Below are 18,691 nucleotides of genomic sequence, written 5' to 3' on the forward strand. Positions count from 1 at the left end.
TTTTTAAATCAGCCAGAGCTAGCTGTGGAATTTGATTTAAATTTTCAAATCATTTCAGCTTCCTCCCACACAGTATGCTCTCAGACCCTGAACACTTTGTTCAGCTCTGCGCCACCTCTTTTTCTCAGTTCCTTTTCTTTGGCCACCATACCAGCTTTCCACCTTTTCGCCTCCCTTCCCTTTCTCCCCTTTCATTTATTTTATCACCCCCAAAGGAACGCAAAGGGTCTGTCACACTCAGCTATTTCTTCCCACCACGCTGTGATGAGTCTTTCATTCCTCCGACACCGTCATTCCTCCCCTGGTACTGCTCTCCCACCTGCTGGGACTGCATCTGCAGTAGGTGACCAGCTCCTTCTCAGAGCTGAAGCCAAGTTGTGAGTCAGGTTGCAGAGCAGGGAGGCTCGTCATTTCCATGTACTCATCTCTCACACTCAGAGGAATGCAGCCTCCTACATAGAGCCTGGGAATTGTTAGCACGTTTCCTGAAGCTCTACAACTGAGTCATTGCCCAAAGCAACCCTTACAAGCTGCAAATACAGGGTCAAATCATCATCTAGTGTATGTGCCCCATCCTCCAGCTCCCATTAAAATGAAAGGCCCTGTGCATTTATGTAAATATTTGAAACTGGTCTTCACAGTATTTACCAAGGTCTCTCAACACAGCCTTCTTGCCTGCATATGTCCGGTGATATTCTGGGGGGAACTGCACTCCCAGTTGTAACACTCAGCACTTGCAACGTGATCTATAAAACTGAATGCTCTCCCAGTATATTACTGTGGTGCCTGCATCTCCTACATCCAAGTAATTCTCCATTATTATCCTCTTTGGTCCCACAAGCCCTCTCTCTCTCTCTCTCTCTAAGAATATAGAAGAGAAACACTACTACCACTATTTGCCATGGGACATAGCAGTTGATGTCCACGTGACTTTTTGAGGGGGCATATTAAAGCTACTTGCCAAACCACATTCACTCTCAAAGCAGACTGTGAACACAGAAAGGTTTCCATGTCGAGGAAAGTCATAGCCCCCAGCATAGAAATGGGTTAGGGGGCTATAAGGAGATGTTTCTGGGGAGATATATGTGCTCCCATTGCTGCTCTTGAGAGCTGTAGATGCAACCCCACAGAGACTGATGACATTTCCAGAAGAATTTAGCTGATGCTGGTTCCTGAATTTGATAGAGCTGTATTTATTCCACAAAGCACTAGGAAGCTTATGCATAGAATGCTGATAGCACTCTGCAGCTCACAGGACAAGCCTTTGCCAGATAGAATGCTTGAAGACCCTTTGAGAATTTGAGAAACCCTTGTCACAACTCTTCTAAACATGTCATGCCCAGAGAAGCTGTTAATGTTTTGCAAAACACCATGCAGATGCAAAACACAGTTTTTGGCAGAAGAATCATGGATCCTAATAAAGAGGAGGTATCCTTCTCTGCCTTTACTGCGATCCCATTAGATCTCACCATCTTAATGACCTCTGTACTTACCAAAAGACCTCCCAAACACACCTGTGGCAGAGGCTGCGTACAGACTTGATACTGAGGAGCATAGGGAACAGTTATTTCATGTCCTTTGCTTTACAAAGGATTGTCAATGCCCTGGGTAAAAAGCAACATATTTCATCAGCTTTTCAAAGCACCCCCAAAGGCTCAGGTACTGCAAAGTGCCATGTGAAACATATCCAAATGAGATGTTACATTAAGATTGTCAATCGCAAGGTTGAAAGGCTTCCTCTCTCACTGTACTAGCTACAGCAAAGCACCACATATGGGGAGTGTTTGGTAACACGTTAGCAAGTTATGGCCTCCCATCAATGAAAGTACAAGATATTGTTGTCTGTGCATGGTCCAAAACAAATAAGATCATCATAAAATGTGAGTCTGTTATAATGGATGTTTATTTACACAACTGCCTTGGCTGAGCAGCTCTGTGTTTAGAAATTGTCTTCAACTCCTTCTGGGAAACAACCCCAAAAGCTGCTGAACACCAAGTAGTTCAAGTCAAGCACTAATGAATCCATGAAAAAAAATCTGCATTGCTACTCTAGATTGCTCAGCCTTACAGAGAGGTAAATCCCTTATCTGGGTCCTGTCAGGTCTCGGGACAAGGCTGAGCATCCCAGGGCTGGAATGCTCGCAATCTGTCTGCGCCTTCACACTGCCACATTACCTTGAGCTGCTGCAGCCTCACAGTCTGCATATTTTCTCTTGTCTGGTGTAGGAGTACCTCATGCAGCATTGCTCCTGTGGAGCTGCCAGCGTGTTCCTCAACTCGTACCAAGACATGAAGACATTTTTGGCAGGGAGGAGCAGACCTCATAGCCTCTTGGTTCAGACTGGAAACCCTTCTGATCTTTCAATCATCCCAGAAATAGGAGCAAACACCGACAAGCTCAGCAGCTACCGCGGTGAGTTTGGCTGCCCCTAAACTGCCCTCCCATTTGTCACCCCTTGGTGAGACAAGTTGACCAGCAACTCCCTTTTCCCTAGAACAGGCAGATAGGAAGGTGCCAGCTAACTAAGGTTTTGTACCATTAAAAGATGCATTTTGAAATACCTTGAACACTTGCTCCTTCACATGCATGAAGTTAGATTTCTTGCCCACTATAGTCTGGCTACAGAGGTTGGGCCAAATATATTATCAAAATGTCTCTCTCTCTTTTGGAAACCTGAACAAGTCCATTAGTATAGCTCCTCCACGTGGCTTTAAAATCTTCCCAGCCATGATATAGTTTTATCTAAGGTGGGAAGCTTTATGCCTGCTATTAGTCTCCTGCCCTCTCATGCAGGCACAGAACACATTCCTGGAGGATGACACGCTCAGTAGACCAAGAGGAAATAAACCCCAGCTGCAAAGCTTGGTCCAGAGACCAACTTTTCCAGAAGGCTGAGAATGACTGGGCTCAGCCTACTCATGTAAAGCCAGCTGAAAAGCCTAGATAAAATGTTATATGTGAACCACCACACTAAATTTGAAATAAACTTGAAGGTTTATTTCAAACCTTCAAGTTCAGCCCTGTGAAACACAGAACTTCAACACAGCTTCTAGCAGGACTGTATAAATGGCCTTTGGGCCCTCTAGTGCTAAAACTAAGAAACTCTCTTTATTAGCAGTTTCAGAGCAGAGTTGAGAGGAAAATAAGACCATGAGAAAGCCAACAGAAAGTTTGCCCCGGTCAGGCACTAGCTTGGATCATTTACCTTACTTGCACCAAGTTGTGGCATGAAGACAAAAAGTTTTCAGTCAGTCATTAAGCCCTAAGAGGACTCATCCTGTTGCTGGCAGCACTGTTCACAGGCATTCCTACCAGAACACTACTTAGAAATGTAAGTACAAATATAAGTCCTTGCATTTCATTGCAGGAAGTGAGAGATACCCAGAATCAGGAAACAGCCATCCAACAGCAGGGCTCAGGAAGTTGTCGAACAATAGGAACAAGGAAAATGAGTTCAGAGAAGGTGGTGGCATGGCCGAAAGACAGGCAAAGGATCCTGCAGCCAGAAAGGTGAGTGATAAACCTGGTGCCAGGCTCCGCGTGGGATCTGTGCGGGAAGCAGGGAGTTCTGCTCAGGCAAATACAAAGTCAGGCACTGGGAGAACAAGCCCACACTGTCTGCTTCCCACCAGGGCTGGGGCATGCAGGAAAGTGTGCTCTGTATGCTTCTGGTCCCAGTCTCAAACAAAGACAGTATGCCAACATGGCAAGAAGGGAGCAGGTACCTAGTGTGTACCAACTCCAAAGAGTTTGATGCATGAAGTCAGTTCTTCACTACTACTGTCAGCGAGATTAAAGCAAGCACGTTTGTTACTGCAAATAACAATTTCAGTGGGTCAGCCTGTAGCTTATTGCCAGACTGGCAGCATATCTGTGTAATACATCAGACCTCAAAGCTTGTTTCAGGGAAGCCCTATCACTGAATTCCAAGGAAGCTGCAACGAATGCTTTTCCTCTCCCTCTCTCTCCCATTGTTTGTGGCTGCCTCAGCACTTTACTGTTCCAAGGGGGATCAGAAGTGCTGAAATACCAGTGCAGGGGCTCTAATCAGAGTATTCCCAGCCCCACAGGAAGGAGGAAGGAGTGAGTCTCTCACGGGAAAGACTTTCTCATGAAATTTCCACGTAAAGTTGCAAATTGGTTGCATGAACTCCATAAAGACTGTCAGGGACATATCCTGAAAGATGCTCAGTGCTGTGACCCGTGTCTAGCAAAGTTCTGGACATGAACATTATTTTAAGTGCATGGGAGGCCCTGATTACTTATTTCACAGCACAGCAGAACTGAGATCCACACTTCTTAAACCAAATCCTAGCGCAGTCTTCCTAAACCACATCTTAGTATAATCACTCCTGTATTTGGTACTGCAGGCATGTAATGCCCCTTTACCTTCTACAGCTGCAGGAGCTGTATGGGAATCCTCCCACACCATTCCAGATGCTATAGGTGTGTGAACTGGCAGTCTGAATTAAAAAAAGAGGCAAAAAGAAAAGGAAAGAAGGGATTATCATCCATATGTAAAAGGCAGAACCATAAAGAGATTAAGAGGGTGAAGTCAGGGCAGAGCTGAGAACAGTGTCCAGCTTGTTCCCAGCTCTCTGAGATGGTCTCACTGTCAAAGTACTTACGAGTCTATTTTTCTTTGCTTTTAGGGTCTGGACACCAGCAAGAACTGCTCGGTAAGTACTGCCTTTGTGGAATGTATTTTGCTTGTATCTGCACTGCCATGCACCTAGCTCCCAAAGCACACAGCATTTTACATAGAAAAAGAGATTTGCTGACCCCCGGAGTTTTCTGCCAAAGTAACAGATCACATCTGCTATTTTTATGACTTACTGCATTTGTTCCATTGTTCTCCCACTCCCACAATAGGCAGTAGCTAGCTAGCTTTCAGGAAAAGGCAACTGCTCAGCCTTTGTGGCATTAACAGTGCTGGCTCTTCTGGGACACCTCTGGCACAGCCAGGGACTGCCTTCCCACAGTGCAGAGCTGCTGAGGCCTTCAGAACTCTGCTGCAGCACACATTAATCCTGATATTTCCATGAGTAAACAGTCTCACTTACAGGCAATTAATTCAATAGCACAGAAAACGCTGCAGTTTTCAGCTGAGCCCATGACCTCATCTGATGTTTTGAAGTGGAAATTTAGCAGAGCTTCAAGAATTACAGCAATAGGTTCTGCTTTGGCAGCTGCCAGGTCATGCTGCCAAGATGGCCCTGGCTCACGGAGCTGTGCTGGAGCACGTACTACGCCGGTGGCACTGTGGGATGGCAGCTCAGGATAAGGCCCAAAATGTGGCAGTGGTTCTGAGAATTTCACCAAAATAAGAGTCAGCAACATTTCTACCCCTGGTCATGATCTTTTCCCTCTGCTCCCAAGGTTTTCCAGCCATTATTTTAGGAAATTTAAAACAACATAGGAAAAAAAAAACATTTTTTATACCTTTTTCTTCCAAGTTAATAAGTCTAAATGAGACCATCCTAAGACAGCAAACATCAGGGAGGACCTCAGGAGACTCCCTGACCTGATAACCATCATTAGCATTTCAAATGAAAGCACTCAACAGCTGCAGCCTGTGAATGTGACAGAGAGACAAAGGCTCGGTGCCTTCCAATTCATGGGCCACAAAAAAATGACACCTTGAGAAGGGCAGATACCAATGCACCTGGCCTAATAAAAAGGCAAAGAGAGTCAAGCTGCTTTTTTGGGTAGCTTGCTGTGTAAAGCCTCCCTCCCCCCTCCGCAATGAGTGCAGGTAAGTCGTAGAAAAACAAACCACTTCTCTTTTCCTTTAGGACAGTGTAACAATGAGGTGCAACAGGTCTTTAGGCAGCTACTCAGCACTCACCAGGGAAGTGCTAGGTTTAACTAAAACCAAGGCTCTTCCTATGCATCCAAAACAAAGCAGCACAAAACAGTTAGCACTGTACGCACAACTGTGGCAGAGTCATAGACCTATATCAGTTCTTTATCCCTTTATCTTGGGATGTATTCTGAGTGGGAAGCTCCCCTCTTCCTACCAACCTAGAGTACCCCAGAGTATCGTATGCTGGCCAGATGAGGTCTGCCAGAAATCAACCTCTGGTCCCAGTTATAGCTTCTTTTTCTCCCTAGGGTGAGAGCCATGCCTGGGGGAGAGTGAGAGATCTTATGAGGAAGACAAGGCTGAGAAACCAAAGCAAGCTGGGGCTGTCCTCTGCTGCTCTGAAGAGATCCTGCCCACAGTTGTACAGGTAAGGCAGAGCTGCAGGAGGGTTTCACTTAGTGCTGGTGCAGCTGGTGGTGACTAGAGAACATTTTTCTGAGCGAAGACCCTCCTTACCTTCTTTCTTCCGTAAGAGCATCCTGGCCAGCACAGTCCTTTGCCCAGGTGCTCTAAGATCCCCACTGGATAATGTTACCTATGTGAAAATAACAAAAACATTGGGGTCCCTAAGGAGGTGCCTACCCAGTCATCACTAGCAAGGGCCACTCCAGTGAGTAACTACTACATCTATTAAGAGATCTGTGCTGATCCCTTAGGTGAGTTTGCCAGGCAGGCTACAGCCTGCTGTCTGAGCTGTGGTAAGCAGCACTCTCTATCCAAGGTGATAACAACACCCATTGCGCAGATCCTCTCTGCATCCCTGCCAAGTCCTCCCAGCTGGTCTGGTGGATTTGTGGTGTTTGTGTCTATAAGCAGGTAACAGGAAGAGTCTGGGTATCTTACCAAAGCAGGAGTATTACATGGAGCTGGGCATCTCCCTGTGTTTTTTCAGCTGAGGTCTTGGTAACCTCGAGGGGAACAGCTCGGATGTGTTTAAGCCCTCTTTGGGTTTTCAAGGGGGCAAGGGTAGGGAAACAGCAGTTGTTTAACCACTCAGGAACATCCTATTGTTTCCTCTGATAGACTGTACCTACCTTACAAGATGTACAAGGGAACTGGAAATTTTGTAATTACAGCTGGAGAAAACTCTCTGTAGTTCATGGACTGATTTTTCCAGCTGGGAGAAGCTTAGTTGGGGCCCAAACACACGGTAACAGGCAAGCTTCCTCCTATTGTTTGTGAAACTGAAAGGACCACAAACAGAAAGAGATCAAACAGTTCCATCTAAAATAGATGGCAAACCAGCTGGGGAAAACATACAAACTCTTGTGAACCTGCCCTCTAAAAATGAAAAAAAAAAATGAGACCCCATGTGGGCTTCAGAAAAGTGCTGTCTCTGCCACCCCCCACAGTCTTTTCTGTGCTGCACTGAGGATGCTGCCAGCACTCCCTGGATGAGAATTACAGCCTAAGTAAATTTGTTTTCTTCTACTGAAAGGCCATCCCAACAGATCCTAACAGAGCTACTTTTTCATGTATGTAGGACAACTAAAACACATAGAAAAGGCTGCAGAATGAGATGCCAAAGGGATGACTTTTACCTGACTGAAACTGGGCAGCCCCAGAGACCTGGCATGCTGATTTTCCCAGGCTGCTTCCTGTAGCTGATAAATAAATGGCTTTCTCTTACATATGGGCATAGACCCCTTGCCCATACTCCATGCCCCTGAAGTCTCTCCATTCCCTCTTCTGCTTTCCAACTTTGTTCACCTGCCCTATCCGTATTTGCTCTCAGCCTCTCTCTCTAGCACACATCCTGCAATAGCAATGCATTGACTTTGGGCTTTTTGCTGATGCTTAGAAAGCTGGGCACATTGCTCTTAGGGCATTTTAGGTACCTGGCTACCCTCTGGCTCATTTAAAATAAAACACTGAACCTCAGTAAGTCAGCGACAGCTCTGCAAATGCTGCTGGACAGAAAGCCAGGCCCCTCCTGCAGCAGTACCATGATAACAAAGCAAAAAAACTCTCACTTGCCTGCAGCTCTTGGCAACATAAGCACTGAAGCCCTGATAGTCTCAGCATTTAAAGTCACTGTCTTTGTTACAATTTATGAAACATGTTTGTCCTGGCACCTGATCCTGTTTGTGCATGCAGGCACACAGAATTGGCTGACTTTTGCTTACCCAGGCTTCCTTGGGCTCAGAGTCATCTCACAAGGTCTTGAACTGGAGCAGGCTGTAGCCTGGTGTCCCACGTTAACATATAGCTCTGAAGGAAGCACAGATTTGTTGCTTTGACACTCAGGCCCACTTGAGTCATTCAGGCAATTAGGGAAAGTCTGTTTGTTTTTGTTTTTGTAACTAGGTCAAAGCAAGTTGCCTTTCATGCTCCCACTGTTTATGATGAATGATCTGCTTCAGGGCAGTGGCTTTGTTTTCTTTTGTCTTTTTTTTTTTTTTTTTTTTTTTTTTTAAGTCCACAAAAGAATTCTCACAGTAGTGAGAGAATATGGTTCTTCTAGCAGGAGAGACAGAGTCTGCCAAGGTAAACACACTGGTGCAAGCCTTGGTGGTTTGTCATATATTGTTCTAACCAGGCTTAGGTTTTCATTTCGTTTTCTGTTTCCTAGTAGCACTTTCACTCCTGCAAAGTCTGTTTTGCTCAGAGGGCCAGAAGAGGCTGATGGATGACTTGGTCACGGAGTTACGAATTTAACAGCACATGGACCTGAGCCTGACACATAGCAGAAAAGTAGATTTCTCCCTCAAATCCTTGCAGAATGTACCCTCCACAAAGAGCAAGAAACTTACTTCCAGCTCAAATGACCCCTAAGACAAGAACTCTCTGTCTTTGCACTGTGAACTGGTTTCAGTGACAGAAGACTGTTCTCAAGTGACAGTCTGGCATCAGAAGGTCAAATATTTGCCCTGAATAAATAATTGCAGACTGACACTGACTGGAGAGAATCCAGCTAGGCTGTAAGTTCCGCAGGAGCCCACCTTGAAAAATTTATTGCTGCTCCATCTGACATTATAAAGTACATGTGGAACTGCCTCTAGCTAGACTGGTATTACCACCAGTCCCCAGAAACCCAGGTACAAGTAGGAGCACATAAGTGCCTCTGAGATATTTTTCCCTTATTTTCCCCATCATCGTTTTTGTACACGGGAGACTTTTAGTCCCCCGCTACTCGCCCCGACTGCAGCTGAGAAGCAGTCCCAGCCATTTCCACAAAAGCCACTGAGCTCAGGAGCTTTACTGATGCTATCTGCAATCCCTTCCTAGGGCAGGCTCTAATATGGGAAACTTCAGATAATCCCCGCCTGGTACTCCTGTTCAGATACATCCACCTATTTATCTACAGGAGTTGCAGCTCTAAGGTAGCTATGTGGGCTTGAGCTAACCTCAAGTTATGATATCTTTCATGGGCAAGGACGTTAGTTTCGATCTGACAGCCACTGAAAGCTTACATCCGTATGACAGCTACTTGGTGGTTAGGGTGAAGTAAGCTAGGAAGTACAGTGCCACACCAATATGCCAAAGCCCCTGCCCAGAACAGCCTTGTGCAAAGACTGAAATCCCATGACTCAGAGTTTGCAGGCCTGGGTCTGAGCAGCACTCTTCATAGGGAAAGTTACTCCCATGGGAGCAGAGGCAGCCATAGAACTAAAGCATCAAGGCATAAGTTCAGCCATTTCACCACAAAAGGCTTAAGAATTAATGAAGCAGAAATCCTGCAACATTTAGGAAGAAAAAAAAAAAATCAGTAGCTAGAAAATAGAAATCAGCATCACATCACTCGTGGTTTGATTTGAACAGTTTTTCAAATCAAAGATAGTTATTTGCTATACATTTGAATTGCTTTGAAATGTTGCATTAAAAAAAAAAACCACCAAAAACACAACACACATCTTCTCTTTCTCAAACAGCAACTATTTTTACAAAGTGTTCCAAAAGATTTTTCTTTCCCAAGTCCTGGAGGCCTAAGCCATTACAACCAAACAGGATGCACTGCACTTACTGCAGTGGGAAGCAATAAATAAGGAACAACAACAACAATGCTGGAGACAGCTTAAGCAGTGAGCTTAGTCCTGTTCTTTCCAATTCCTCACTTCCTACTAAAGACCAGAAGTGTTTAACCCTGTGACAGTGAGCCACCAATCCCTTCCTCTCTCTTTGCAACATCATGTCAAACGATGCATTTTGTAGTGTTTTGGGTTTCTCTTCGATGCTCCCACAAGTATTTAGCCAGCACATGGATTAGAATTTTGGGCTGGCAAGGGGAAGCAGGTTGGGTGCTGTTTAGATGGTGAGTACATATGCACAGCATGTTAGTGCTAAAAACACCATCATGTGTGCTGACTGCTGTCAACTTTAATTGTATTTTTCTTTTTATTTAGGCCAGATATTATGTCTTCAGAGCTGAGGAAAGCTGAGAGAAACTCTATGATTGTTTTGGGGCAAAATACAAAGAATGAAAACATATGGCCTTTCTGATAACCCAAGTTAAAGAGGACAAGGTAAAGTAAGTAAAACCTTTTCACTCAGCATAGAAATTATGCATTTCTGTTCCCTCATCCAAACACACTCCAACAGGCACAAGCAGATTCTTGAAGTTCAAATTGTATGGATTTATGCCAGCTGAAGACCAGCCCATATACCTTTGAGTTAATTGACACACTCTGCCCCCTCCTCTTATTAAAAAAAAAAGAACAGTTGATTTTAGGCAATTATAGCCATTTAGCCTGCATTACACAAGCATTCTGCATTATGTTCAATGTAGAAAGAAATGCAGCAGCAAGTTCAGTTACCTGCAGTCTTAGTTAAATACTCCCAAATAATAAAGCAAACATATATTGGGAAACAATCTGCTTATGATAAAAACTAAAAGAGAAACAGACTCAGCCCACTGGGTAAATGCAGAACAATCCTTTTTAGTCCCTCACATTCACCACGTGTTTTTGTTTCAGGAAGGAGAAGTGGGAACAGTGACGGACACAAAATAGAAGAGCCCAGGGGTGCTTTGTGCAGCTTTGCGCACCCGGCATCCTCCAGCTGTTGGCAAAGCAGCTCTGATTTGAATGTTGGAAGGGAAAGAAGGAAAGAGGATAAAGGTCTAATGGACAGATGCATGCTCGGCTACCTATGGCTTCGCTCCTGAACCTGTCGCATACTCACAAGCCACAGAAGAAGAAACTTGCAGCCAGCATCTTGGCACCATAACCAGGAGAGGCTTTTAAATGAGACTTGATAATTAATTCTTCCTCCTATCTATACTAGGAACAGTACTACCTGAATCACCAAAGCTTTTAAGTTATCACTGCTTCCTGGGGACCTCTTACAGCTGAATGAACTTCAGCCTCACAGTGGCCAGAGGAGCACCATATCTATTACAGGGTGCAGAGATGGCCATTGGCTGCACTCCTCCCTTCCCAGCAGCACCTCGCCAGCTATGCAGTTTTAATCAAATGCAACAGGAACAAAAGTCCATAAAGCCAAGCTCTCCCCCAGGACCATTCACAAACCCACCACCAGCTGCATCTTCTGCAAACACTCTTTGATTTCAGTGCCATCCTAACACAGAAGTCAACATGATGAACGGCACTACAAGAATTGGCCATTAGAGAGTTGGGAGGGAACATGCATGGCAGCATCTCAGCCATCCAGCAGCCCAGCTCTCTGCCAAGCTGTGTTGTCCATCTTCTGGAAGAGCAGGGCTGCAAGGATGAGTTACTCACACACATCCTCTATATTCTGTATCTAGGACTGTTCTTTTAGACTTCCAAGGTTTTGAGGTTTTTTTTTTTTAATGCTATAGCCATGGTTGGTGGGTGCCTTATTGCCATGTTTCCACAGAGCTCAGAGAACTGACAGCATCTGCTTCTGAAGGTGCTACAGCTGCCACAGTGATCTCCTTTCTTTTGCTGGTAGGAGCTGGTGCATTTATGCCTATGAAGTAAAAATTCAAGCAAGCCAACTTTGTCTCTTGTTATAGACACATGCTACTCCCCTGGATTACAATATAATTGTCGATCAGGCACTTGCTATTTAAAATCCCTTCTGGTCTACCCTTGGGAACTGAGATTTCAGAAGATACAGTAACACGCTAACTTCAGCAGGTTTAGCCTTTCAGCAGCAGGTGCTTCCCCTTCACTCAGAGCAGCTGGAGCCCTTCAAGGCAGAGCTGGATCTCTTCTGAGATTCTCTGAGCCCAGTTCTAGCAGCAACACAAAGCAAAGAGTTGTTGCTCACTAGAACAACAGATCATGTTTACTCAGTGCAAGTATAACATGCAGGTGAAGGTCAGTGTAGCTGCTGTTATTTAGCATCTAAAAAAAAAAAGTTTGTGCTGACTCACAGTTAGTACCCTGAAGTAGGTGCTGTGTTTAATATTTCAGTTGTCATTAATTACAGCTGCTGTTGTAAAACTTGGTTATTCACTGTATATCTTGCTAGCTTCATCCAAAGCTAGAGATATTTATGACTTGATTATTCTGTGAATAGTCTGTATATCTCCATAAATCCCAAGGGCTAAAAATCCTGCCTCAGCTTACACCCTCCACCTGGACAGACACTATGAGGAATATGAATCAGTGCAGAACTGGACTTGCAGGGTTTCAGGAGAGTCATGAACTGGTGTTTCCCCATCCCCTACTCTCCTCACATTATAGGTGTTACGGTTTTTAAAATTAAGATGAACTAGCACTCTTTTTATTACTTCATTATATGAAATATAATCATTTATTTTCAAAACTATATTTATAACCTGTAACATACTGTATAGTTTGCCACTTTAAGATATGCTTGTACTACAGTTTAATAAGTTTAATAATAAAATCATCACTTATGAAATAACTGGTTTCAGATCTCTTGCTAATGAAGACCAGGGATGGAGTACAGTTACTGCTGGCGCAGTTTTCAGGTGAGCACTGCTCATCAAGAAAGGAAACCTTACCTCTGGGCTTCCAACACCTTCAGCTCCTACAAAGCAGGAGTTGGTCCTTTAGAGAGTCTGTTGCTTTTTTCCCCACAGCCCTAGGGAGCCCCACAGGCACAGCTGGTAGAGGTTGGTTTGAGCAGCTCCATAGCAGAGAGCTGCACTGGGCTTCGTGTCGACAGCTATAGGCAGCACAGCAGAGCAGTGCTCAGCACTGCCACAGAGAAGAGGAAAGACACCCAGGACACGGGACACAGGTGCTCAGGACCAGTGTTTCTGGAGATCTAGATTTAGCAGCAGCACTGCTCGACTACCCCGTCTACAGTCTGGCGTTTTAGGGATGTGGTACCCCACAGAATACCCCCGAGCTTGCACTGCCCCCGGAGGTGCTTGCAGACAGCCGGGCGCCGGCAGAGCACAGCCGCAGCACAGCCATAGCACGCGTCAATGCCCCTCCAGGCCCTGGGCTTGCTTCCAAAGAGCTTCCACAGTCTCGTACAGCCCCTAAGCACCTTCTCACCTAGAGCCCCTAGCCTCACCAAGCTGAATGTTGGCTTCAGCACGCACGCACCAGCCCGCGGAGGGCAGCATCGAGCCCCCAGCCGGGCCCAGACAGCCGCACCCCCGCCCCGCGCTGCTGCCCGCCCGGCACGGGGCGCTCCCGCAGCCTTTAGCTATCAGCCTGCACGCACGATTAAGAGCGGAGCCGGAGGACAGCTTCTAATCTGAGGTGTGGTCAGCACTATTCCTCTCATTGCCCTATAATTAATAACGCAGGCTGCTAAAAACAGGTCAGAAGGCAGGCAAGTTCATTCCCAGATAAACTTCACGCATACCATTTAGCTGCAACAGGCACTCCCTTAAGGGAGGCGTTAGACTTACTCTCAGCTGATAATGGCTCCAGCCAGAGAAGTCCCCTGCCTTTGCGTGATAGGGCAGAGGGCATCACCTGCTCCTGTCCTGAACACAACAAGACTAAGTACTGCTTATCCTGTCCTGGAGATAGCAGGAAAGAGCAGCACAGCCTCAGCTGAACTGGTTTCCTCGGGGGCAATGGGTGATTCCCAGCTCCTCATTATAGCCACATACTACCCTACATATCCCAAAGAGACACCAGATGCAAAAATACCTTAATTGGTTTTGCTGCTTGAGCTTGGTATTTGAAAGGAGCCGAGATCAGTATATATATATATATATAAATTTTTAAAAGATATCTGAGAAATGCAGACCCCACCCAGCATCACTCCTAGCTCAACCTGCAGATTCCCAAGACAGGGCAGAGGCTCCTTCTTGACATCAGCATAGTTAGCACCAATCCCATAGCAGAAGAGGTGGACAGCAAGATCAGTTTAGACGAATGGCACTTGGAAAACAGCCACCAGGATCATTTTGTCTTGCAAAAAAGAACAGTGCCAAGGCTTACTCCTGTTCCACTCCTCCTGCTCTAGATTAGGGAGAAGGCATCCCACAGACTTAATGTGTTTGGGAACTTTATTGCAACACAGGTGCCTGTAACAAGTGAGATCACTTTCTCCACCACAGCACAGCAGCCACCAACACCAGGCTCAGCAGTGCCCCAGCAGCCACAGCAGCAAAACCCAGAGCCCAAGGGGTTGCAGCTGCTCCTGTAGATGAGAGAAGCCCCAGTTAGAACCAGGCTGGGGAAGGGACTGTCCATACTTATACTGCACACTTGCACACTTACTGAAGTCATCCACATCAGCTACTTGTCTTAGCTCATCCTGCAGGAAAACAACAGGGCCTTTGCTGGAAACACTGGAGGCACTGTCCTTAAGGGTATGCTCAGCATTCCTTTTACCTCCTGTGGAGCAGCAAAAGAGTTGTAGGTGACAAAGATACCTAGCCCTCAAGGTTAGGAGGCTTTGGCACCTTCTCAACCCTCAGACAAGCCTGCTATGGATCAGAACAGAGAGAGGAGCCTACGGTGACCCCTGCATTTCTATCAGGGAGGCAAGAGCCCTTCCTTAGAGGAAAGGAGCAGGAAATGCCTGCCAACCTGTACTAAGGAACAGCATGTGCACCTACCCACTGGCTGTGAGACCAGAGCCCTGCTGCCCCTTGAGATGCAACAAGGCTAAGACACTTACTGGCTCTAGGAGAACAAGTATTGGTGCAGGACTCTTGCACAGACCGGTGGCACACTGAGGCACTGCAGTGCAGGTACACCTAGAGAGAAGGCAACACAGCCTTGAATTGCTCAATATCTGTAGACAAATTATATCCTGCTGTGGTACACTGAACCTAGCCAACATAGCAGCTTTGGTACCTTAGCCTTTAAACTATATCAGATCTGGCGTTACAGCACATCTCCTGGACTCCTAGAATTAGCTCAGTTGAGTAAGCACTGCCTAGGTACACAGCTGGGACTAGTTTGGAGTATTGATTGATCCAGGAACACTGAACAGATAGCATGGGAAACAATAGAGTTCATCACTGAAGTGCTCAGTAATTCACCAGATTCACAGTCCAGAAAGCTACTTCCAAGTCATTTTAGCCAAGAAGTTTACAAATTTGATCTGTATAGTTGGACCACACGCCCTAAACTATTTCAACACATCCTAGACAGCAAGCTAGCACTTAAGTAGATCTGTCATTTCAGTAATCTCATTTTCCCCCACGTTCCTCCACTGATACATTGCCTATACTCAAAATCATCTCAGGGAAGACATGAGACCACTTAATGTATGAGTAATAAAAACCAATTCAAGAGGAACCCAGGGAACCAGGAAGGCAGCTTACCAGCCCAGAAAGCACCTCTTCAGAAGCAGAGTCCACAAAGGTAAATGTGTAGAGGGTGAAGCGCTGATAATGCGATGGAAACAGTAGTCCTGAGGCAGTACTCAGAGGTACAAGCTGTGTCTGATAGTTGTCTCCTGAATAAGGGCACCTGAGAAAGAGGCCAGAAGTTAATGAGTGCAAGTCATTCCCCCACACCCAAAGTTGTTTACAAGCCACTTACCCATTCACCAAGACAGGCCACTGTGTCTGTTGATGAGGATTGATACTTGGTGTGGCCCAGCAGTGGTGGAGTACTAGAACCAGGTCAGGGTCTGTCCTCTGAAGGATCCTAACTTCTATGTAAATAGGGTCTCTTAGAGTCTTCACAATGGGATAGTCAGTGTCAGCGTAGTAGGAACTATATCGTTCATCTGGGTGAGAAAAAAGGGCTATTTTAGAGCAGGAATAAACAGGTAGATAAACTGAAAGCATTCTTCATAACTGTGCCATCAAGTCCTGAGCGTGGTAGAGAAGCAGTAGTAGGATTCACTCCCTTATTACCCAGCAGAGAGCAGAGCCCCACACCAAGAAGCCAGACCAAGCCCTGTGGATCTCTCACACCTGAGGCAACACGCAGCTCCAAGGACAGAGGACCAGGCTGGGAGACAGCAGGGAGCGGCGGCAGTGTGAAGACTTGAACACTCAAGGGGACAAAGCTCCCAGTGATGGCATAACTACAGCGGACATGTAACCTGGTGGGACAGGAACACCAGGTCAGGCAGATAGGTACTCTGGCATTACCTAGCTTTTCCCCAAGATCACAAACTGATATCTGCCTTAGCTAATTATATCTCCAGAGTATCCTCCAGTGCTTCCTCATAATTAGTCAAAATTCTCTTCAGAGTTTAGATTCAAGTCCACAGGGTGGCATTGATCAGCACCAGCTTTATTCCCTTTAATTGGAGACATGCCAGTCCCTAGCCTACTCAGGTGACTGCTGTACATTCCAAACTTGTGGGCAGGCTCTCTGGACAAGTTCCTGCTTGTTACAGCAGTGCCTGAAAGTACCTGAAAGTGCTGTCCCTAGTGACAGAACCAAGGCTCCCCGTCTTCACATCCCTGGATGCCACCAACTCATTCTCATATATGGCCTGGTCTCCAATCACCTGCAATGACAGGACAGACATTTTGGCTGCAGAACAATGGTTGGCTTCTTGAAATCCATAGGGTACCCAGTGCATAGTCAAAGTCACATCAGGTTGTTCCAGATCAGCAAGCTTCAGCTAGTTCAGCTGCAACTCTCACCTGAAAAGTAGTGCCACAGGCAGAGAGTGGGAACTGGTACACAATAAAGGCATTGTTTTTCATTACAGGGACACAGCCAGCACTGCGCCCACTGGTTAGATGCACAGAGTCCAGGATAACAGGTGGCAGGGTCACATCTCGAGAGACAGCAATGGAAAACTGGCCATCTGGTGTGCAATGTGCTGTCACTGGGGGGGAGAAAGAGAGTCAGTCTTAGGTCCAAGGAGAAACAGCCTCAAACACAGAAGAGCAGTAAGACCTCCTTCCTATAACTCCCAGAGCATATGCTGAGTAAAGCAAGGTAGAAATGCTGGTTCAAGTGCTACCAGCACTAGATACTCTCAGCAATACTGATTCTGGCCATAAACCAAGTCTGTTGCAATACTTATTATGGGTTGGATACATGAATGAGTTTCCTTGACAATCAGAACCACAGCCGTAAGCCACCTGCATGGTTGGTACACCAATCCTGCTCTGCCAGGGAAAGCAGGTACTCCAGCCAGCTACCACATCAGAGGATGGCCATTCACACTCACCTGTGTTACCATAGTAGCAAGTCTTCACCTTGTCCCTAGGGTTGTAACAACAGCCTCGCACTTCACAGTCTCCCTGGCTGATGGGTAAAGAGGCACAGGGCAGCCGGTCCTGGCTGTGGACAGTAGAACAGACACCGCTGCTAGGAGAATCCAGTGCTGCAAGAAACAGGAGGAATTTGCAGCGAGAGCGCAGTAGCAGGGAATCAAGGGCACAGGGAACACTGGTTTGATTTTGCATACAAGTCAAGGGAGGTTTCACAGACTCAGGTGAGGTAAAACATGGCTCAGAGAGCACATAAAAGCCTGCTGACAAGCAAGTACCCAGAAAACCAGGGCCCTTTGCGCTGACATCCTCCAAGATGTCACCAAGATGCCAGATATGAGCTACCTTTCCCACCCCACAGGGGGGGATCTAGGAACAGACACCTGCAAGAAAAGGCATTCATGGCAACAGACAGCACATCTTCAGGAGTGGTCAGTCTTACCAGGAAGGTCTGCAGGGCACATAAGCAGCTTCTCTTCATGAAGAACCTTTTGTCCACCAGCATCTGTCCCTTCCAGCCCAACAATTATGAAGTAATTGCCATCCTGGGAGAGAGTCATACATAATCAGTGCAGCCAGAGCAGTGGTCACTGCAGCCCCAGCAGGATCCCCGAATCACTCACCCATCCAAAGACGTAGCAGCTGGTGTAGGAAACTGACACTACCCTGGAGCCATCCAGAGACTCATATACCCAGAGACCACAGCCAGAATCATTCTGCAGAGCATGTGCCTTCCCTTCAGTATCTAAGAAGGGATGAGACAGCAACAGGGTACTCAGCAACTCATGCTAAAGACGTGAGTGGACTACAACTGTATTGTATGGTTTAAAAAAAAAAAAAAGCCATCTCAAATCACAAAAAAGGCCTGTGTTGACAGAGAGCTGTAAGGAAACCTAGCAGCCAAGGCCATATAGATCCTCACACAGCATTCTACTCAAATTCGTGAAGGCTGGGTCAGGTAAACAGCTCCCAGATTACATAAGTAGCACTAAAACTACAAGCATATCACATCAGAGCCAGCACTCTTCACATTCCAGCCATACTTCACCACTGCATAGAGACAGCAGCAGCCAGAAAGCCTCTTGACATCACCCTCACTTACCCCAAGCAGTCAGCACATAGGAAGCATTCCCTTCCCAGCCTGGGGGTAAGGTGAGCTGCAAGCTCTCTTGGCCACAAACCAACAAGTCAGGGTCAACAAAAGGCCTACTCCAAGTCCCCACAACCAAAGCAAGGGGACCAAGCAACCCCAACAAGGACAGAGCTCCAAACACAGCCATGGCCTGCCCTACAACACCCATCCTGCTCTCCTGCCAAGCAC

At 46.3% G+C, this 18,691-nt stretch overlaps 2 protein-coding genes across 4 annotated transcripts in view; one reads left to right on the top strand and one right to left on the bottom strand.

Moving 5' to 3' along the window:
* The window catches only part of LOC104911952, a 29,022-nt gene extending 16,359 nt beyond the window's left edge, over positions 1–12,663 (top strand). Inside the window, exons 4-9 of one of the 2 annotated variants that reach the window (XM_010714417.3) lie at positions 2,227–2,413; positions 3,369–3,511; positions 4,654–4,680; positions 6,116–6,234; positions 10,211–10,335; positions 10,781–12,663. In XM_010714417.3, the coding sequence (XP_010712719.1) occupies positions 2,227–2,413; positions 3,369–3,511; positions 4,654–4,680; positions 6,116–6,234; positions 10,211–10,307 (573 nt within the window). In that variant the 3' untranslated portion in view covers positions 10,308–10,335; positions 10,781–12,663. The remainder of the gene's footprint in view (positions 1–2,226; positions 2,414–3,368; positions 3,512–4,653; positions 4,681–6,115; positions 6,235–10,210; positions 10,336–10,780) is intronic. The other variant, XM_010714416.3, reaches the window with a different exon arrangement.
* A 1,557-nt stretch (positions 12,664–14,220) lies between these two features.
* The window catches only part of ZP4 (zona pellucida glycoprotein 4), a 31,765-nt gene continuing 27,294 nt past the window's right edge, over positions 14,221–18,691 (bottom strand). The window contains exons 1-12 of one of the 2 annotated variants that reach the window (XM_003208000.3): positions 18,473–18,685; positions 17,994–18,115; positions 17,813–17,915; positions 17,328–17,483; positions 16,792–16,979; positions 16,555–16,652; positions 16,108–16,238; positions 15,728–15,917; positions 15,508–15,655; positions 14,856–14,934; positions 14,453–14,569; positions 14,221–14,372 (exon numbers count right to left, since the gene is read on the bottom strand). In XM_003208000.3, the coding sequence (XP_003208048.2) occupies positions 14,272–14,372; positions 14,453–14,569; positions 14,856–14,934; positions 15,508–15,655; positions 15,728–15,917; positions 16,108–16,238; positions 16,555–16,652; positions 16,792–16,979; positions 17,328–17,483; positions 17,813–17,915; positions 17,994–18,115; positions 18,473–18,671 (1,632 nt within the window). In that variant the 5' untranslated portion in view covers positions 18,672–18,685 and the 3' untranslated portion in view covers positions 14,221–14,271. Of the gene's footprint in view, positions 14,373–14,452; positions 14,570–14,855; positions 14,935–15,507; positions 15,656–15,727; positions 15,918–16,107; positions 16,239–16,554; positions 16,653–16,791; positions 16,980–17,327; positions 17,484–17,812; positions 17,916–17,993; positions 18,116–18,472; positions 18,686–18,691 lie in introns of those variants that run through there. The other variant, XM_010714415.2, reaches the window with a different exon arrangement.

This window comes from Meleagris gallopavo, chromosome 8 (genome assembly GCF_000146605.3).
Source record: "Meleagris gallopavo isolate NT-WF06-2002-E0010 breed Aviagen turkey brand Nicholas breeding stock chromosome 8, Turkey_5.1, whole genome shotgun sequence".
Lineage (NCBI taxonomy): Eukaryota > Metazoa > Chordata > Aves > Galliformes > Phasianidae > Meleagris > Meleagris gallopavo.